General features: G+C 39.3%; 1 protein-coding gene across 1 annotated transcript in view; it reads left to right on the forward strand.

Moving 5' to 3' along the window:
* LOC122792903 (CUB and sushi domain-containing protein 1-like) overlaps positions 1-22,080 on the forward strand; it is a 4,548,980-nt gene that overhangs the window by 198,550 nt on the left and 4,328,350 nt on the right. Inside the window, exon 6 of the mRNA XM_044060461.1 lies at positions 8,448-8,635. Within this exon, the coding sequence (XP_043916396.1) occupies positions 8,448-8,635 (188 nt within the window). The remainder of the gene's footprint in view (positions 1-8,447; positions 8,636-22,080) is intronic.

Raw genomic sequence — 22,080 nt, forward strand, 5'->3', positions numbered from 1 at the left:
CATCAGAATACCTTCTTTAATCAATTGAGTCTTTAAATACAACTTTTTTTGACACCAAGATCACTGATAGGTTAAAATTCAAGTCATTCATTTAAAATACATTCATTTAAAGTGACATATGCATTCATTTATACTAAGCAACACAATTTATGATAAAACCCAATAACCCAATTCAACCAATTTCTATTCAAACACATAAATACAAATATTAAATATATCTGTCTTCCTAACTACATGGACTGCATTATATAATATATCAAATGTAAACAGTAATGTGTAAAAAAATCTCTTTCTAACCTATTGACTTCTTACCTAAGTTACAAACAATATACATGTATTTTTACATTCACATTATAAACTATACAAAACTTCATATATTTAATCTTACATTTGTAAACTGTAAAATAGGTTTAATTGTTATATAGTCATTTAACCCAGGTTCATTTGAGACATCAGTTAATAATTGCCATTTCACTTCTCTTTGTCCTAGTAATGCCTTATAATTCCCCCCTTCTTTGTCCCAATCTAAGCTGCTCTAAAATAGCAAATCTAAACAAGTGACCATCCTCATATTTGTCCACATTTCTAAATAGGACATTACTACTATCCTTTTTTTCTAATATTGTATAAATGGTCATAAATTCTTCTTTTAAACAACCTCTCTGTTTTACCTACATAGAAGGTAGGACAGGACATGCACTTGGCCATATATATAATATTTTTAGAGTTACAATTACCCTGCTTAAATGTAAGCCTAGTCCTATTTATATTTTCCAAAATGATACCTTCTTCCTCTAAGATAGCATGACACTGCCTACAACTCCCACATCACCTAGTATGTTTGTTCAGTTGACTCATAGCCCTTACAGTATTTCCTTTCTCAAAGTTCTTCTTTAAATTACTACCCATTTTGTAGACAAATATTGGGGTGTTTCCTACAATATTTCTTATTTCACTATCCACCATAAATACATTTCAATTCCTACAGAGAATCTGTTTTATCCGATTCACGTGAGGGTTATATTCCAAGATACAAGCCTTATTATAATGTACCTCTGTGTTATTTGTAACAACACCTACATTTTTAATCAATTACATTCCATAGAATGGGTGAATATTTTTCCCCCATTCACTAATTACATATTTCTTAACATCTTCCAAGATATTCATGGGATATCCTCTTGAACTAAATAGGGATCTTATAAAATTTATTTCATCAAGCATGTCAGAATGTAAAGACGTCATTCTGGCAGCCCTAATACAGTGCCCTTTAAAGATGTTTTTATTCATTTTCCTAGGATGATTACTTGAATACTCTAAGTAACAGTTGGAAAAGGTATTTTCCTATATATACGAGACTTAAAACCATTAGATGTATTGGATATAAATGTATCCAAATATGCTATACCTTCAGTACTACAAGAATATGTGAATTTTAAAAAAGTACTTGTACTGTTCAAAAATTCCATAAACTGGTCTATAATGTTTCATGGACCATCCCATAAAATAAAAATGTTGTCCAAAAATCTGGAATAGTATCGAATGTACTTATAATGCTCACTCTTGAAGATGTGGGTGTTCTCCCAATCCAACATAACCAGATTAGCGAAGATTGGGGCACAAGCTGCCCCAATCGCCACCTCCCCAGTCTGTCTGTAATGTTCACCTTCAAAGTAAATATAATTGTGTTCAAGCACAATTGTCATAAATTACATTATCAGACTTATATGGTCCCAGTCCAAATTACTATAGTGCCTAACACTGTTGTAAAATCCTTCTAACCCTTGTTGCTTAGGTATACATGAAAACAAATCAATTACATCTATAGTAATAAAAATGAGTCCTTCTTTCCGTAAACTTGGAGTGAGACTATCTAAAAAGATCCATGAGTCCTTTATTAGGTGTGGTATTTTTGCATATATATGCTTAAGCAATTTATCAATGGCTGTTCCTAAAGGAAGGTTTTGGAGTGGCTACCTGAGAAAAAGGGACGAAAGGGGGGATCAATAGAATTCTTATGGACCATCGGAATTCCCACTATTGTAGCCAGTAGAGGGTGCTCTACTTTTAAAAATTGAAAGTGTCCATAGTAATATGATTGTCCAGGAGAAATTCTTCTAAATACATATCTATCCATTTGTATCCTATATGGATTTTGTTAATAGGCACAATTTCATAATTGCCAGACTCTTGAAGTATTTTATACATTTTAGTAGTATCATCCAAGGAGTCACATAGTACCACCCCTCCGGCCTTATTGGGTTTCATAACCCTAATGTTGGGGTTATTTTTAAGTTGATCTAAAATTTGTAATTCGTCATCAGATAAATTGCTAGATGTTCTCTTATATCTTACATCATTTTGTAAGCTATATATTTCTCTAGTGACCAATTTCTCATACACAGCTACACTAGGTTGGGTGGGTTTTACATAAATACTTTTTTTCTTTAACTCTCCTTTACAATCTGGTAAAGATTTGTTTTGAAATAATACAGCCAAATTTATTTTTCTAAGAAATAACTTAATCTCTGATAGGCAGTCAACCAAATGAAATCTAGTCTTTGGTATATATTTCATACCCTTTGAGAATAATTTGAAATGATCCTTATCAATTACCAAATTGGTATAATTATAAATTTTAAAATTGTCCAAGCTGTAGACTATACCATCAGAAGCTGTTATTTCTGAGTGTATCCCTGTGGGTGCATCAAGGGCTATCACTGCCTCATATCCTCCCTCCAAGTCTGATCTATATTTTGTCCCTGTGTCCACTGTTACTTGTTCCATTTCCACCTCCAATCCTTTCTCCGATTTGGTAGTTGTTGCTGTTTCAACCCCAAATGAAAATTTGAACTACTACCCTCCTGCTATACCTCTTGGTTAGGTTTCTCATATCTATTAGTATCATGTCTCACATTACCTTTATCAGACCTAGTCTTACCCTCCTTCCAGGGGTATACTGTGTTACACTTATAATGTTCTAACATCCCTTCTTAACTTTTACATTTCTTGGAATAAATAGTTTGAGCTGTTTTACCACCCAAATTGTACTGCTTTATGTACAATTTCTTCCACTGTGCAAACTCAGTTGTACTTGAACACAATTATATTTATTTTGAAGGTGAACATTACAGACAGACTGGGGGGTGGTGATGAGAGCAGCTTGTGCCCCCATCTTCGCTAATCTGGTTATGTTGGATTGGGAGAACATCCACATCTTCAAGACTGAGTATTATAAGTACATTCAATACTATTCCAGATTTTTGGACAACATTTTTATTTTATGTGATGGTCCACGAGACATTATAGACCAGTCTTGTAGTACTGAAGGTATAGCATATTTGGATACATTTATATCCAATACATCTAATGGTTTTAAGTCTTGTATATATAGGAAAAATACCTTTTCCAACAGTTATTTAGAGTATTCAAGTAATCATCCTAGGAAAATTATGAAAAACATCTTTAAAAGGCAGTGTATTAGGGCTGCCAGAATGATGTCCTTACATTCTGACATGCTTGATGAAATAGATTTTGTAAGGCCCCTATTTAGTTCAAGAGGATATCCCATGAATATCTTGGAAGATGTTAAGAGATATGTAATTAGTGAATGGGGAAAACATATTCACCCATTCTAGGTAAGGAATTGATTAAAAATGTAGGTGTTGTTACAAATAACACAGAAGTACATTATAATAAGGCTTGTATCTTGGAATACAACACCCACGTGAATCAGATAAAACAGATTCTCTGTAGGAATTGGAGTGTATTTATGGTGGTTAGTGAAATAAGAAATATTTTTGGAGACACCCCAATATTTGTCTACAAAATGGGTAGTAATTTAAAGAAGAACTTTGAGGGAGGAAATACTGTAAGGGCTATGAGTAAACAGAACAAGCATACTAGGCGATGTGGGAGTTGTAGGCAGTGTCATGCTATAATAGAGGAAGAAGGTATCATTTTGGAAAATATAAATATGACTAGGGTTACAATTAAGCAGGGTAATTGCAACTCTAAAAATATCATATATATGGCCAAGTGCATGTCCTGTCCTAGCTTCTACATAGGTAAAACAGAGAGGTTGTTTAAAAGAAGAATTTATGACCATTTATACAATATTAGAAAAAAGGATAGTAGTAATGCCATATTCAGACATGTGGCCAAATATGGGGATGGTCACTTTTTTAGATTTGCTATTTTAGAGCAGCCTAGATTGGGACAAAGAAGGGGGAATTGTAAGGCATTACTAGGACAAAGGGAAGTGAAATAGCAATTATTAACTGATACCTCAAATGAATCTGTTTTAAACGACTACATAACAATTAAACCTATTTTACAGTTACAAATGTAAGATTAAATATATGAAGTTTTGTATAGTTTATAATGTGAATGTAAAAATACATGTATATTGTTTGTAACTTAGGTACAAAGTCAATAGGTCAGAAAGAGATATTTTACACATTACTGTTTACATTTGATATATTATATAATGCAGTCCATGTAGTTAGGAAGACAAATATATTTAATATTTGTATTTATGTGTTTGAATAGAAATTGGATGAATTGGGTTATTGGGTTTTATCGTAAATTGTGTTGCTTAGTATAAATGAATGCATATGTCACTTTAAATGAATGTATTTTAAATTAATTAACTGAATTTTAACCTATCAGTGATCTTGTTGCCAAAAAAAAAGTTGTATTTAAAGACTTAATTGATTAAAGAAGGTATTCTGATGAAGTCCATATTGCTGTGGATGAAATTGCTTAATCTTTACTGTTTTTTTGTTATATTTAATTAGTGGAGTCTTAACCAGTTGTCATATTTCTTCTGTGGGAATCAGTACCTTGTCAGCGTTTATTTTGTACAGTTTTCTGTATTCATTACATATATTATTGCATGGTTAGGTATGAGTAATATAGAGATAATTAGATAGTTGTCTATATTCCAGTAATCATTTCTGACATCCTCTCACTTTTATCTTAGCTTAAACTGTGTTTGGAATATTGTCAAATAAGAAATCTGCTGTCTGTAAATTTGTATCTCAGTTATACACAGTTTATTTTATGTACATGTTTATCACTATAAAATCTCCATAATGTACAGTTATTTAAAAATAATCTGAAGTATATTTTTATAACGGGATTCTTGAAGATTTCCTGCTGAGCAATAAAAAAGTGTGTACATAGGTTAGTCTTAGTAGTGATGAATGACACTTGCTAATCTCTTAGTGAGGTAAGTGTGCACACTCAGCAATGGAGCAGACCTGTGATTGAGTCTCACGTGGAATAGTATATGATGCACTAGAATAGCACACTGCATGCTTTTCCTTGGGATGGTAGAGATGTGTTTTTTTTTTTGGGGGGGGGGGCCCTTAGGAAGAAAAACTCTTCTCAGCAGCAGCAGAAAAGAGGAAAATCCCAGGATGCAAAAAACTCCCTTAGCAGCCTCAGTAAGAAGCTGAGATCCCTCATAAAATCCACCAAAGCTAGTTACGAAAATAAATTTGCCAAAGATTCCAAAGACAACCACAAGGCATTCTGTAACTATGTTAAGAATCTAAATGGCAATGCTCAGATCCGCTCTGAGCTACAACAGAATGGCATTGAATATACTGATCCCAAGGATATTGCCAATATCCTGGCAGATCGATTCAGTGGCAACTTCACCCCCCTCTCACCCACTAAATGAACCATCTCATTACTGGAAGACTGCCAAATTCCGGTAATAATGGCCACACAGGTAAAAAACGCACTCTCCAAAGCTAAGAATACAGCATCCATGGGACCAGATGACATCCCGGACTGTGTACTACATGAACTACAAAATGAACTGACACCTCACCTAAGTGTCATGTTTAATCATAGCCTCACCTCAGGCTTCGTGCCCACTGAGTGGTGCACAGCTACAGTTATCTCACTCCACAAGTGGGGATCCACCTTGGATCCTGGGAACTACCACCCCATCAGTCTGATGAGCCTGGTCTGCAAGGCCATGGAACGTATTATCATGGAACTTATAAACAAAGACTTTGGCAACTTTCAAACACTGGATCTCACTGAGTTTGGGTTTGTGAAAGGCCGATCTTGTCTCCTGAACCTGATTGACTTCTTTGAATCAGTCTCCAGAGCTGTGGACAAGGGTAAGGCAGTCCACACAGCCTATCTGGACCTTGCCAAGGCCTTTGACACCATCTCCCTCTCTGGAATCATAGATAAACTTACTAAGTTGGCCATTAATCCCTACGTCACTCGATGGGTTGCCAACTGGCTTACTGACAGAACCCACACTGTAAAAGTAGCTGACTCCAAATCCACCTCTAGACAAGTGACAAGAGGAGTACCTCAGGGTTCAGTCCTGGGACCACTCTTGTTTGGCATCTACTTCTCTGAAGTGCAGGCCAATACCAAGGGACTCTGGCTAACAAAGTTCGCAGATGACTGCAAACTGGGAGCCATTATTGAATCTCCAAATGATGTGGATATTCTACAAAAGGGCCTTAGAGAAACAGATGCATGGTGCTAGATTCATGGGCTCAAGCTCAATGCCAAGAAATGTATAGTTATCCCCTTTGGGAAAAAAACATGTACCCATGAATTACCACATAGGTGGCAGTACACTAAACACCAAAAGAGTGATATGAGACTTAGGGACACAGGTGGACAGTGGTCTCACCTTCGATAACCACATCGCCACAACAGTCAGGAAATCTTTCTATGTGGCACATCTCATCACTAAGGGCTTTGGCTTTTCATCCAGAAAAAAAGAGGTCATTGTCCCACTGTACTCATCTCTCATTAGACCCATTATAGAATATAATGCCCCATTTGGTATGTACCTCTCAAGACACCTGCAACAACTGGAAAGACCGCAGAAATACCTCACTAAAAGAATCACAGGCCTACAGCAGATGCCCTATGCTGACCACCTTAAAAAAATCCAGCTATACTCTGTCGCATATTGTCTGCTCAGAGGTTCTGCTTAACATACAAGGCCATGTCAAACCCAGTGCTGTTGTACATGCTACACTTAAAGAAATCCCAATCCCTCAGAGCCACATGCTCCAGGGATCTAAACCTTGTCATCACAATAAACAAAACATGCTGGAGGGATAGGTTCCTGACCCAGAGACTCCCCAGACTCTGGAATAGACTGCCCATACATGTCAAGCAGAGCACCTCATTGGCCCTCTTCGAAAGGAACCCTGACGATTGGATGAGAGAAAGGAAATTCACCCTGGGGATCATGTCAGTCACCCTGCTAGACAGGTGTCCAGGAAGTAAATAGTGTGGGAAGAAATAGCCAGGGAATTGTTATGGCTAGGCTTGTATAGGCCCTAGGGCCGATAGCCTAGTACCAACCTATGGACCTATTACACTGTCCCAGAATGCTGTATTCTCTTCACTATGGGTCAGGGTTAGGTTGGGAGTGACTAGTCAGGCTTGGTTACCTGTTGAATGACAAAAGACTCTGGAAGAAGTTGATGGTTATCTGCAGTGACTTAATAAAAAATGCCCCCCTCCCCCCAAAAAAAAGAAAATTCTATTTTTTTTTTTTTTTATTCCAGGAATTTACCACATTCTCTGTGGAAAATGCTTCTTCATATCTGGCTAGAATATTACCTTTTCTTCCATCTCTGTCCTTTAGTTTAAGTAGATCGCATCTTGAACACAATTTAATGTGCATACATATAATTTTCCCTATCACTGTTAATGTTTGTTTGTGTCTTTCGGCTTTTCCCAGTTAGGGGTCGCCACAGCGGAACTCTGGTCCACTAATGATTAGCAGTTGATTTTTACATACCGGCTTGCCAGGCCTGACGCACAACCTTCAACAAAGGTACGCCCATTCATGCATGTCTCCACGCAGAAGACGCTCTAGCAGAGAATCGAACCAGACAGCATCTTACTGTGAGGCAACAACGCTACTGTTAATATCAGCAGTATATTAAATGTTTCCTGACAGCCCAGACTTTTTAGTTCCTTTGTTATCTTTATTGTCCTTCTTTGAAATCCTTCAAGGAAGTTTACCTTTCCTACTTAATAATTTCTTGGACTGCACACATTACTCCAGCTGAGTCTGCATAGAGTGACATTCTTTGCTCAGGTTGACTTGAATCAATGTCCATGGTAATTCAGTGCTACATCAGGTAAGCTTGAGCCTCCAGCCATTCACTGCAACACAGTTTAACTCCTGTGTGATTATAACCCCTGGTGCAATCTTCTGGCCCTAATTATTTAGTCTGATTCCCATATCATCTCCATATTCAGTCAATTAATCAGCATCACACTCAGTCCTGCACTGTCATAGAATAATGGCTTATAGTTGGTTAATCAGAACAATTTGCTTTAGGAAGGATACATGGACTTTTCTTTCAGGGTTGTATATTAAGACTCAAAGGAGTCATAATGTGAACATTTTTTTTAATGATATTTATTTTATTCTCTAGGTTTCAGACAGAAGTTAATTATGACATACTTGAAGTACGAGATGGTCCTACTAGTACATCCCCATTAATTGGCGAATACCATGGAACACAAGCACCGCAGTTCCTGATTAGCACTGGCAATTACATGCACCTCCTGTTTGTTACAGACAACAGTCGCTCAAGTGTTGGCTTCCAGATCCGTTATGAAAGTAAGTTTTAAGTAATTGAAAAGTACTTTGTATCATCAGGAAGGGAATCTTTTAAAGTAATACCTCAGATGTTGATATGTTGGATTGGATGCAATAACAGTACTCCACCATTTGCTTCATTATTTGTTTTCCATTACATTAATTTAGAGTAAAAAGAACATGTGTTATTATGGTACAAGTGGAAGATAAAAAATGTTTCATAGGATCATAGGACGTTACTAGGCTATTGGCTCTCGGGCCCTTACAAGCCTAGACAAGAATTTAGCCTATGTTCCAACAAGTCAGCACCCTATGCCACTGTCCAGCAGGAACACAGGTGGAATCCCAGAGGTGTATTTTCTGTTCCCCAACCAGTTATCCAGGTTGCACTTAAAAAGGTTTAATGAGGTATTCCGCTTTACATGCAGAGGGTGTCTATTCAACAAAAGAGGGAGTCTCTGGGAGACAAATATGTCCTGCCAACGAGTCCTATTGATGTCACGCGTAAGTGTTACTCAAGTGGAGCTTAACTTGTGGGTATGCAGCAGCCCCACCAGGGCGGGGTCTGATATTGCTTTGTATGCCACAGAGGTCACGTCTGAGGAGTCTGTAGGAGATTAAGTAGAGGGACAGGGGTTTTAGCCTATCTGTGTAGGGTAGATGTTAGAGGCCATGGATTCTTGGGGTGAGGAACCCTTGTGGTCTCTCCAGCTGCTGCTTGTGCTTTGTGAGGTACATGCCAAAAGGGGCATTGTACTCAGTAATGGGTCTTATAAGGGAACAATACAGGGATGTTATGACCAGCTTGTGCCTGGATGAGATACCCTTACTAATGAGTTGGGCCATGTAGAAAGACACCTGGGTGCCCAAGTCCCTCACAAATGATTGCTTGCTTAGTACCTTATTATCAATATGATAATTTGTGGGGACATCACTCTTCCCAAAAGGGATTATGATGCATTTTTTGGCTTTCAGTTTGAGGCCATGTTTCTGGCACCAGCCATTTGTTTGGGTGAGACCCTCTTGGAGGATGTCCACATCATTAGGGGAATTGACAACAGCACCCAGCTTGCACACATCTGCAAGCCTGATCAGCCATAGCCCACTAGATTTGGCCTGCACCTCCGAGAATTATATCCCAAGCAGCAGGGGCCCCAAGACCGATCCCTGGGGTACACCGCTTGTTACAGGTCTACTACTTGAGGTAGCTTCCCCTATTTTGACTAGGTGGGTTCTATCAGTGAGCCAGTTGGTTACCCACCTGGTAACATATGGACTGATGCCTAGTTGAGAGAGTTTATCTATTATACCTGAGTGGGGAATAGTATCAAAGGCTTTGGCCAGATCAAGGTAGGTGGTGTGCAAAATCTTCCCCTCATCCATGGCTTTGGTGACTATCTCAAAGAAGTCGACCAAATTTAGCAGACATGACCTCCCCTTGACAAAACCAAATAGTGTGGGATCAAGTGTCTGGAGGTTGCCAATATCCTTGTTAATGTGGTCCATGATAATCTGCTCCATGGCCTTGCAGATCAAGCTAGTTAGGCTGATGGTCTATAATTTCTTGGATTGGTGGACGCTCCACCTTTGTGTAAAGGGATGACAATGGCTGTCCTCCACTTGACCAGGACAAAGCCAGTACTCAGGCTTTGGTTGAATAAAGTGCCTAATGGTGCTGCAAGTTCCTGCTTAAGTTCATGTAGGATGCAGCCTGGGATGTTATCAGGTCCCATGGAGGCTGTATTTTTTGCCTTTGAGAAGGCAGTGATGACCTGTTCCCTAGAGATAAGGGGAACGGAACAGGTACGTATTTTTCTCTTTTTCAAATCTAATGGGCCATTGTGGTAAAGGCAGTTAGCTTACGATGATATGAAGCCATCATACAATTTAATTTATGATGAAGGTAGCAGAGAAGTGATTCTGTGCATGCCCTGTTATGAGTCAGTGTACCTAGTTCACTAATGAAACAGTGTACTTGTAACAAGTATGCTCACCTGCTTGACAAACAGATACAAATCCTGTATAACTATTACAGTGTTATCCCTACGGCAAACTGCAGGTATAATTTTTATAGTACTTTTCACTCATAGCACTGCCTCCAGCCTGCTCATCAGGTCAGTCCCCTGTCCGTAACCTACCTCACAGTATGGGATGACACAATGCTGCTATACTGTGCAGCAGGTGCTTTAAAAAAATAACAAAATAAAAGAGAAATAGAGCACCATTTAGTAACAAAATCATACTGATAAATGTTTGTACTTTATAAACCCTTAATCAGATACTTTTTTTTTCTTTTAATAATTTATTTGCTGTTTGCAGCTCTTGCAATTAACATGAAGCAGGTGAAATGAATTTCTTGGTTTGTGGATTTGCCTTAACCAGCTACTAAAACCTGTAGTGCATGACACTGTGAAATGTCCCAGTGCAGATGGCAGAATTTAAGTTTTCCTTGGTGATTTACCCTGCAGCTTGGCATGCCTATTTCTACATTTTAGTGTCTGCTTGCATCTTCTGTCATTCTCCAGTGGGATACATTGCTGCAGGTTAAGGCAAATCCTACATCCTCTCCTAATGGAGCAGAAGCCAGCAATTTTCATTCATTGCTGTATTCTCAGGTTGACTCTCAGGAATTGAGACTGCTTAATAAATGCACATTCTCTCTGAACTCTATGGCATTAGGCTGGCAGCCATTTGATTCATGATAAGACAAGGCACCTTAGACTGTACTGATTTTCCTGCCAGCTATATGGTTTGTTAAGATGGTTTGAATGATTAATTTAGGATGGAAATGTTAATATCTTCTTCATCTGTTCTTCCAGCGTCATCATTAACTATTTATACAAGGAGAGTTTCTGATTCATTGCACGACTAATCCAAATATAATAAATTCTCACATTTCATTTAAAGGTTAATTAATGTGGCATTAGATTTAGATTGCATAGTCCAATATTTGTCTACGAGTGTCTTGTGTGCTTGTGTGTGTGTCTCTTTCCCTCTCTATCTTTCTCTCACAAACACACACACACACACACACACACACACACACACACACACACACACACACACACACACACACACACACACACACACACTACCACTGTCACAGTGTGAATAAAGAAATGCGTGCATAATTTATGAACATATGACATCTGACATACTGAGAGTTTTGCATTTGTTGTAAATTAAGAATGCTCCAGCAGTCTACATAATCAATGGAAATATCAATAAGACATGGATGTTGTCTTTAAAACAAGCCACCTGACTGGTATGACTATCAAATGGGTGCCAAATTATATGAAATACTGAAAAAGGACTGGCTATAATACTGGTTAAACACAAATAAAAATGTTACTCGGACTCAGGGAAATGCATCTGGGAAAGTCATGCTATCTATACATATACTATAATTTTGTGTTTCACTTCTTTATTTTATTTATTTATTTCACATTTGTTTACTGGGAAAGTCCTACAAGTACAAAGCCCATTTTCAGTCGAGACCCGGGGAGAAATGCCTCACTACTTGTAGTTTTTGTTGCTTCTGATAGTCCATGGGGAGTGGAAGTCTGCCAGTATGTATAAATGCAGATGTTAGCTGGATGTAATGCCTGTAGGAGAGATAATGAACCGCCAAAATGAAATGATGAGAGTGGCTCCCTCAGTAGCTATGAGACTGTAGCTATGAGACTGGATGTGTTACTGGTCCATCTGTTGAAATCTCTCTTGACAAAAAAAAAAACAAAAAAACAAAAAACAAAAATGTTTTTTTCATTTCAAGGCAAAGATGGTCAGAATACAGAAAATCATCTCTCCTGTTAAGCTGCCATATTTACTTCTAAGATTACTGTAGGAATATTTGTACCACACTGATCACCAAGGTGTGAGTAGACAGAAACATCTCACATCTTTCTAGCTATGCCAATCCATGTTAATTATTCTGTCCTGGAGAAGAAAGATTAAAGAGAGACAAAAATTAGGCACCAAGAATTATGCTGAGTATGTCCAGATAGGGTAAATGGTTTTGACGCCTATCTGACCATGCTTGAAGAAATAGAGAGTTTACTCAGCTTTGGCAGAGGAGCTGTGTGAGATTCACTGCTTATATGTAGATAAACCATCTGGTTGTAAAAGGGAACAGTACAAGGGAAGGGCAGGTCCTGTATCTTGATATCAGTCTTTGTTAAGCAGCATACACCATGGAATTCTAGATGGTATTGCCTACTTATTGCATAAATTAATATAGTTTGCTATGCATCCAGAACTTCTTTAAAACAGCTGAACACCTGATACAAATATGAGACCTTTGTCTTCACCGGTGATGCAAGTATACTTGTAAGGAATACAGGAACGATTTCTCAGGAAAGAGAGCATAACTGAAAGTTTTAACTGGATCATAAGTAAGCACTTATGCTGGACACAAATTGATTAGTACAGAAGAAAAAAGTCATGATGCTTCTATAGACAGTACTAAACTGATTAGGAAAGGATTAGTGGTAAATGAAATATAGGCTTAGATGTGAGAAGCAGGGGTGTGACAGCAGGGATGTGGAGAGTCTCCATATTCATCCTGTGTCACCAGAGAGTGGAACTCCCCTCCTATCACACTAAAACAGAACAGCTGTGCATTTAGCTTTAAGCACCACCTAAAATGGCACCTAGAGTTCTGGCTTTTTTTCTTGTTCGCACCCTGACTGACTCTCTCTCTCTATCTCAGATCTCTAGACTACCACCAACCCCTAACTCTCCAGTTGTCCTACCTTATTTTGCAAATGTAAATAAATCATATCTATATGTATAACTGTATACTGCTTTTCATTGCTATAATGTAAATGAAATTTGTATACTGCTATATATGTAAATGCAACATGTTTATTATGATACAGCACTCCTAAAGAAATCAAATTGTATTAACCTCCATCTTGATTGTATTACCCATTGAATGATTCTAAAACTCCATTTCTACTTCTAAGAAACTGATTATTTTTTCTCTGTAAATTTGTTGTATTTTTGTAACTCTAATGGAGCTTTCTCCCTAGGGGTGCCACCTTTTCAAATGGCCAAAGTGGGACATTTGTTGGTACAAACATCAGATTTTACAGGCCGACACATACCCACAGCCAGTACAAAGGATAGAACTTAACTTTTTTGCCTAAATAAAATGTTATTCTTGTAGCATATTAGTTGCTTATTCTGTTTCTTATAACATTTAGGTATTTCAGATACAGAATAACTGTTTTATGCAACTATTATATAAAATATAGGAAATAATTTTGTCCTAAAATCTCAGGACATTTGCCATTTTTACATTTTTTTTGTCAGGACACAACTGCCCAAAGAGGGACTGTCTCTCACAAAGTGGGACAGGTGGTAACCCTATTTTTCCCTGGGCCTCCACCTAAAATGGGCCTGATGGCCCAATTAGGCCATACTGATAAACAAAAATGCAATAAATAAATAAAACATGGGCACAATTTACTTGCAAGGCACTGTATACTTATGCCTTCAGTCTAGGCCAAAATCTAGAATAATTAGTGGTTTTAATAAAAAGCACGTAATGTGCAGTAAAACATTACTGGGTAGGGAACTTTCTATGGTAATCAGTTTTAGAAAGCAATAATAGGATACATTTAGTGCAGGCTTAGCAATGCAAATAATGGAAAAATATACAGAAAAAGAGAAAATGAACTGTAAAGTGATGCAACACTTTGGGCAATAATGGAGATTAGAAATGGTGGATCTGATGTTGATTTTCCATCTACCTCAACTGTTGGATATATCAGATCCAACCAGATCAGAAGCTGACAACTTTCAGACTTTTGGATACAAGGTTGTCCTTCCATTTCGCTGTTGCAGTATTCCTTACGAAGTACAGTTGTGTACACTTACCATAAATGTAGATGTTCAAATGTATTCACTGTTGCAGCCATCACCTGTGGGTTATGCTATGGTAGCCCTCTGCCAGCCCGAATACCAGAGTCAATGTTTTTCTGCGTCAGCTGCTGTCACCTGTAGACTGACGTCAGATCATCAGTGCTATAAAGCAAGGCAGCTGATGCCATTACATCAGCTTTTTTTGCCCTAATCAGTCAGAAACCCGAGGAAATATAGCAAACTGGTTCTGATGGTTAACAACCACCCTAATAAGTTTATGTCTCCCTAATGAAAGAGGATATAAGGGGGAAGGAGGGAGGGAAATCAGGACTGCAACAGTGAATATACTTGAACATCTACATTTATGGTAAGGGTACACAACTGTACTATGTTCTTCGTGTTTCACTGTTGCAGTCATCACCTGTGGGAGGATTCCTAAAGCTGAGGAGAGGGATGGAAGGAATAGTTAGAGACCTAGGCATGGGTAATCAAGCCCTGCAGAACTGCAGATGCAAACCCTGCCCTAGCCTTAGAGAAAAGTGGAAGGTGGTAATGCTTTGTAAAGGTATGGACCAAGATCCAGGTGGCAACTTCCAAGTTGTCCATGATGGAAACACCTTTGAGGAATGCTGTGGAAGTGGAGGCTGCCCTAGTGGAATGGGTGCGAATAGAGTTAGGGGAGGTTTCCCATGAAATCTGTAGCAGAAATGGATACAGTGTGATATCCATTTGGAAATAGTCTGCTTGGAAATGGGCTTCCCCTCTGCCCCTAGGGCAAAACTGACAAGAAGTTGGTCCATTTTTCTGAAGGGTTTAGTATGGTCCAGGTAGTATCTGAGCTGTCTGTGCACGTCTAGAGAGTACAGAATTCTTTCCCCCTTGTTTTGAGGGTTAGGGAAAAAGGTGGGCAGATGAATGGCCTGGTTGAGAGTCACATTAGATACCACCTTGGCCATAAAGGAGGGGTTAGTCCAAAGGGAAACCCTGCCTGCATGGAAAATGATGAAGGGCTCAATGGTCATCAATGCCTGAAGTTCTGAAACCCTTCTGGCTTAGGGAAGAAGGTGGGCAGATGAATGGCCTGGTTGAGAGTCACATTAGATACCACCTTGGCCATAAAGGAGGGGTTAGTCTTAAGGGAAACCCTGTCTGCATGGAAAATGATGAAGAGCTCAATGGCCATCAGTGCCTGAATTTCCAAAACCCTTCTGGCTGAGGTGATAGCTAGCTAAAAAAGCAGTCTTCCAGGAGACGTATTTCAGTTCTGCTGAAGCAGCAGGTTCGAAGGGTGGTAAGGTTAGTTTTTCCAAAACATAATTTAGGTCCCAGGCTGGAGTGGGTGGCCTTCTGGGAGGTCTGATATTAAAAGCCCCTCTGAGGAATTGTTTAATCAAGGGATGTGAGAACAGGGGCTAGTCTATATTAAAATGAGCAGAAATGGCTGAGGCATGGATTTTAACAGAAAAGAAGGAGAGACCACTATTGAGTAATTCCACTAGATAGTCCAGGATAAGAGGGACAGATGGTTGAGAGGAACTGGCCCCCCTGGACTGGAACCAGGAGCAGAATCTTTTCCATTTCCCTGCATAAGATTTTCTGGTGCTGGGCTTCTGACCTCTGTGATAATGTCTAGGACAACTTGCTTAGCAGAAGCCCCTTGCTTACCTTGATAGCTTGAGAGTCTACAAGTCTGGGTGCAGCATTTCTCCCCCTGCTTGAGTCAAGAGGTTTGAGATCTGGGAAAGCTGCCTGGGAAGCTGTGATGTCAGGCTGCGCAGTAAGGGGTACCAATGTTGTCTGGGCCAATCTGGAGCAATGAGGATGGCCTTGGGCCCCTCCACCCTTATCTTGATGAGTACCTTGGGAATAAGAGGCATAGTGTGGAATGCGTACATAAAGAGGGAGTTCCAGGGGAAGGTCAAGGTTTCTACCTTCCATGCCAGGTGGTGATACTCCCTGGTACAGAATTTCTTTAGCTGATGGTTGAGGTGCAAAGCAAAGACATCCACCTCCGGATTTCCCCACTCTTGAGTGATTTGCAAAAAGATCTTTTTGTGGAGCTGCCATTTGTGAGGGTCCAGTAAGTGTCTGCTTAAGTGGTCTGCCAGTGTGTTGTTGATCTCTGGTAGGTATTGGGCTATTAGATGTAATTCCATGGAGGAGGCAGTCAGCCAGAGGTTCATGGCTAGCCTGCACAGAGGGTAAGATTGTGTCCCTCCCTGTTTGTTGATGTACCGCATTATTGTGGTGTTATCTATTTTACTAAGGAGAACTCCTGGCCTGAAATGGGGTTGGAAGAATGTCAGAGCCTTTTGCACTGCTCTCATTTCCTTCTGGTTGATATGCAAGGAAAGGTGTTGGGCATCCTAAAGACCTTGGGTGCACCTGCCTTCTAGGTGAGCTCCCCAAGCAGTGTCTGAGGCATCGGTGGTGATGGTCTGCCTGGTAGGGTGGTGGATGAAGGGGAGACCCTGGTTCTTGGCACAGGCCCTGCCCACCAGAGAAACTCAGCCCTTATACAGGAGCTCAGAAGGAGAGAGGTCTCTAGAGGCAAGTGTTGAGACCAATGGTTCTTTAGATACCGCTGAAGTTTCCTCATGTGAAGCCTGGCCAGGGAAATTAGAAGGATGAAAGAAGCCATGTACCCCAAGACTTGCAGGAACTTCCTCGCTGTGAGATGACTTTTGGACACCAGGCGGGTAAAGTAGAGAGACAGGAAGCTCTGCTTTTCTGGGGATAGGAAGGCCATTTGGGATGCTCTGTTCAACAGTGCTCCCAGGAAAATGATCCTCCTAGAGGGAGTTTGCTTTGATTTCTTCTTGTTGATGGTGAACTCAAGAAAGTTATGAGGGTTTTGACAAAGTGGAGGTCTTGCCGAAGCTTTTCTTTGCACTCTGTCTGAATGAGGCAGTCATCCAGATAAGGGTAAATCTGTATATTTCTCTGTTTGCAAAATGCTATGGCTGGGGCCAAACATTTGGTGAATACCCTGGGAGCAGTAGATAAGTTAAAGGGAAGAGCAGAGAACTAAAAGTGCTGTGAGCCTGCTCTGAAACTCAGGAATTTCCTGCAAGACTCCCTTATGGGGATGTGGAGTGTCAAAGGAAAAAACTTCAAAGACCAATTCACATAAGGTTCAGGTATGGCCCCTTTTATTACTTTCAGCAAGGAGACAAAAACATGCACATACAGGGTTTTGCCTAATTACTAACAGGCAGTATGATTCTCTTATACTGTTCTATAAAATGTTACTTTCTATGGTTGACATAGTTAGACACAACTTTCTGTATTGTTCTACAGCAAATGTTACTCAGATTTTCTGCTGACATATTCAGATTTAATGCTCACTATGTGTTACATAGAAAATGTTACTTGGATTTCCTGCTGACATGACTGGATTTATGAAAAACATTTGAGAAAAACAACCTGACCTTGGGGGCTTTAGCCCACTACAAGCTTCTATTGTGCAGTTCTAATACATATGTTACATTTCAAGGTACTTTTCTAGCTTAGGTACAAGTAAATGCTGATTGCAGTTCATATTTTCAAGCAGCCTTTGTCTTCATTATCAATAGCTTCTGCAGCTGTGTATTTTCTCATAGCATAAGCGGAAAATCAATAACTCTTTGTTTAAATCTCATGACATTAGTAGAAGTGATACATATATTATTGTTTTCCTGACACTAGCAGAAATTGAATGCTTCCCTGTAAATTTCCAAAGCATAAGCAAAGATCATAACTTTGCATATTTCATGACATTGCAAGATTGGAATGCTTCTGCAGTTTGTACAGATGTATGCAGTGTGAAATAGAATAAATGTGTTAACCCTTTTTAAACCTTGAATGCACTAAGCATATTACTAATACATATTTTTCTAACATTTCCCCCCTTTTAATACTTTATTCTACTTTCAAAATAAGCATAAACAGTTTTTCTTCTCCTAACCTCTTCCTACTCAGGATTTGCAGTTAAGAGAGTCATTCAGTTTAAACTTATGAAAGCATCTTCAATTTTTCAACAGTTCTTCAAATTCAGCACCTTGATATAAGGTTTCTGAAACTGACATGTCTATAAAGTCTTTAATCAGTCTTTTCATGCAGGGGATGCAGCAGCAAACACATACCCCCAGTAGGATCATTCCTACACAGATGGCAATCAGAATGTTCATTAGGATACTGCCCCACCCCCCAAACAATCTCTGAAAAAAGTCCATCAATGGATTTGGTCCTGGTTTGGTCATGGCCGACACTTGCTGAATTACCTCAAGGTGATTGTCTATCTCATGTTTATGGTCAGGAATATACGAACAGCACTCCTCCTGGATTAAAGCACAAGTACCTCCTCTCACTGCTAGGATGAAGTCAAGAGCCATGCGGGTTTGAAGCACTACAGTTCTCATGGCATTCAGTTCATCAGTCACCAATTCTAGAGCAGAAAAGGTTGCATTGCTCATTACTTTGAGAAGTTTAGACAGTTTTCTCAGCTCCCAGATCGATTTTACTGCTCCATATGCTGGTAATATGCCTGCCCACGATATAACAGAATCACTCAAGTCCATGTGTGTTAGTCCATTGCCCACAGCATGATGATTTTTCCAGGGCGCATCGATTTGTCCTACTGGATTGACAAGCTTCTTGACGGCTTCTCGAACATTTCAAATTTTTCCTCGAGGTAAAATTGCTGTGTGTCATATGGCCAGAACCAGGTAGCCCAAAAAACAACTGCCGGATCAATTCTCAGGTAACCACTTATATGCTTTTCTACCACATACAAAATAACAATCTTCTACTTTAGTAGTAACTTTACTATGAATATACACTTGTCCTGCGTGAAACATTTTTATGTCAATTATAGACAGTTGTTTATAGAGAACAAAATCATGTCTTACTTCCTCACTTGTTTTGTGCATCAATTTAAAAAATGAATCATAGTTTGTATTACAATAAAAACCTGTGTTATTAGCTTTAGTATAGCATCTATAAGGAACAGTCACATTGCAATTGCTCCAGCCCACCTGAACTGTATCATTTTTGTAAAAACACCCAGTTCCCTTTTGTTGAACAGACAAGTGCAATGCTATTTTATCTTCTGCTGTAATAGTTGATTTATCATGAACCAAGTTTTCCCAGGTCTCGTTGACTCCTAGGGGGACTGAAGTTAACAATAACCCCCCATATGCTGTTGGCAAAGCTGTGGAAATCCAGCAATTCGAAACATTGAAAGTCTCAGCATACACATATTTGATTGCCTGATAAGTATTGAAGTTTGGATGCCAGTCTATGTACAACTCTTCACATTTCTTCAGTTCAGTTTGTGTGGCTGGGAAAAGGAATGGCCACAACAAAAAGATTATTGTCACTAGTACAGTTAACAGAATGATTATGCAATACTTCTGAAGAAATGGTTGTTCTGCATTCCTATTTTCTCCAACTCTTCCGAGTAGTTTTATTTGGATCTCTCTAAATTTTATCATTTTTGCTTTTAACATGTGGTCTTACTCTCTGCCCTAATAGGACCTTCAGCACCGATGGTTTCTTCACTGGGGTTGAGATGGATCAGTCCTATTGATCTGACCCCCCTTTGTAGCCAGACTTTGTGCTGAGGGCCCTGATGGAGAGGTAAGATTTTTGTCCAGTTCAAAGTTCTTAACTAGTTTGCAGTGTGTCAGGTGGATCCACGAGGCTTGCTCTGCGATTTTGACTGCAGTGGGTGTCGAAAGAAGCACCTGGTATGGACATTCCCACCTTGGTGACATCCAACTCTCCTTTTTAACAGTTTTCAGCCAGATCCAATTCCCTGGGATCACTGCCACTTCCGATATTTTGGTTTGTTCTTTATCTGAAACAGAATTTGACTGCAACAGATGTTTAGAATTCAACAGATTTCTCATATATTCGGCTAGTGTACAGTCAGCTTCGTGGTCTGCGGGCATGAGAGGTTTCCACTGGGGTATATAATAAGCCCTTCCAAATAGTTTTTCAAAAGGAGTCAATCCTTTTGCAGTTGGAACAGTTCTCATGCTCAACAGTGCCAGGGGCAGACAGTACACCAAATTCTTTTCTGTTTCTGCTATTAATTTTCTTAACTTATTCTTTAAAATTCCATTATGCCTCTCAACTAGCCCTGCAGATTGTGGATGGTATGCACAATGATTTTTTAAAGAAATACCGAAATGCTTACTTAACTGTTGTATGGTTTTGTTTACAAAGTGTGTACCGTTGTCACTGTAGATCCTTTCTGGAATGCCGAATCTAGGGATGATTTCTTTAATAAGGACTTTTGCTACCGTAGCTGCATCTGGATATTTGGTCGGAAAGGCTTCCACCCATCTGGAAAACATATCTACAATGACAAGACAATACTTCTTATTTTCACATTTGTTCATTTCTATGAAATCCATACAGATAGTATGAAACGGATATGGTGGTGTAGGGGAACTCCCTTGCTTGGGCTTTAACGCACCTGTGCATGATGTTTATTACAAATTTGGCACATCAAACAAAATTTTTTAGAATAGTTTGTAAATCCATATGTTGTGAACACTCAGTTCACCAGCTGTACCATCCCCTCTGTTGAGTCATGGCATTGCCCATGGCTCAACAAAGCTGCATATCTAAACAAATTAGATGGTAGTATTGGTTTCCCTTCTTTAGAGATGTACAGCTCCTTTTCAAGAATTGCTCCTTGTTTTATCCATCTTTGTTTTTCAGCTTGCGTAGTGAGTGTCTGCATCGTCTTTAACATTTCTAAGTCTAAAATCTCAGAGGGTTGTAGTTCCTCATTTAAAAGAAATACTTCTGAAGCTGCCTGTTTTGCAGCTGTATCAGCTCTCGCATTACCTTTTGAAATCCAGTCTTGTTGCTTGGTATGAGCTGTGCATTTACAAATAGCTACTTTCTGAGGTAACTGAATAGATTCTAAAAGATCTAAAATAAACTGTGCATGATTGATAGGTTTGCTAGTAGATGTTATCATTCCTTGATTTTTCCACTGTTGCGCAAAAACATGTACAGTAGAAAAAGCGTACTGGCTATCAGTAAAAATGTTCATACATTTACCCTTTGCTAAGGTACATGCCCGTGTCAAGGCAATCAATTCTGCTGCCTGTGCAGATAAGTTGTGTGGTAAAGGTTTTGCTTCTATAATCTCAGTGTCAGAAACTACTACATATCCTACTAGGTTCTGTCCTGCAGGACCCCTTTTGCATGAACCATCCACGTAGTATGTCACCTCAGCATCATCCAAGGGGACATCTGTGAGATCTTTTCTAGGTGGTGTCTTTTGCTCAATCACCTGCAGGCAACGGTGTGGTGTGCCATCCGCAGGGGTTGGGAGCAAGTTAGAAGGGTTCAAAGTCGTGCATTGTTCAATTGTCATGTGAGGTTGGCTCAACAATATAGTCATACAGGAAAGATGCCTAGCAGGGGAAAGATATGCTAACTTCTCTTGCAGTAAAATAATTGCTACTGCATGAGGCACTCTTATAGTGAGAGGGTGGAATAAAACTACTGAGGCCAAAGCCTGTACTGCCATTGCAGCTGCAACTACCGCTGTACACAGTGAGGTAAAGATTGTGCCACTGGGTCTAGTTGTGATG

Source organism: Protopterus annectens, chromosome 2.part0 (genome assembly GCF_019279795.1).
Source record: "Protopterus annectens isolate FY-2018-M chromosome 2.part0, PAN1.0, whole genome shotgun sequence".
NCBI lineage: Eukaryota > Metazoa > Chordata > Ceratodontiformes > Protopteridae > Protopterus > Protopterus annectens.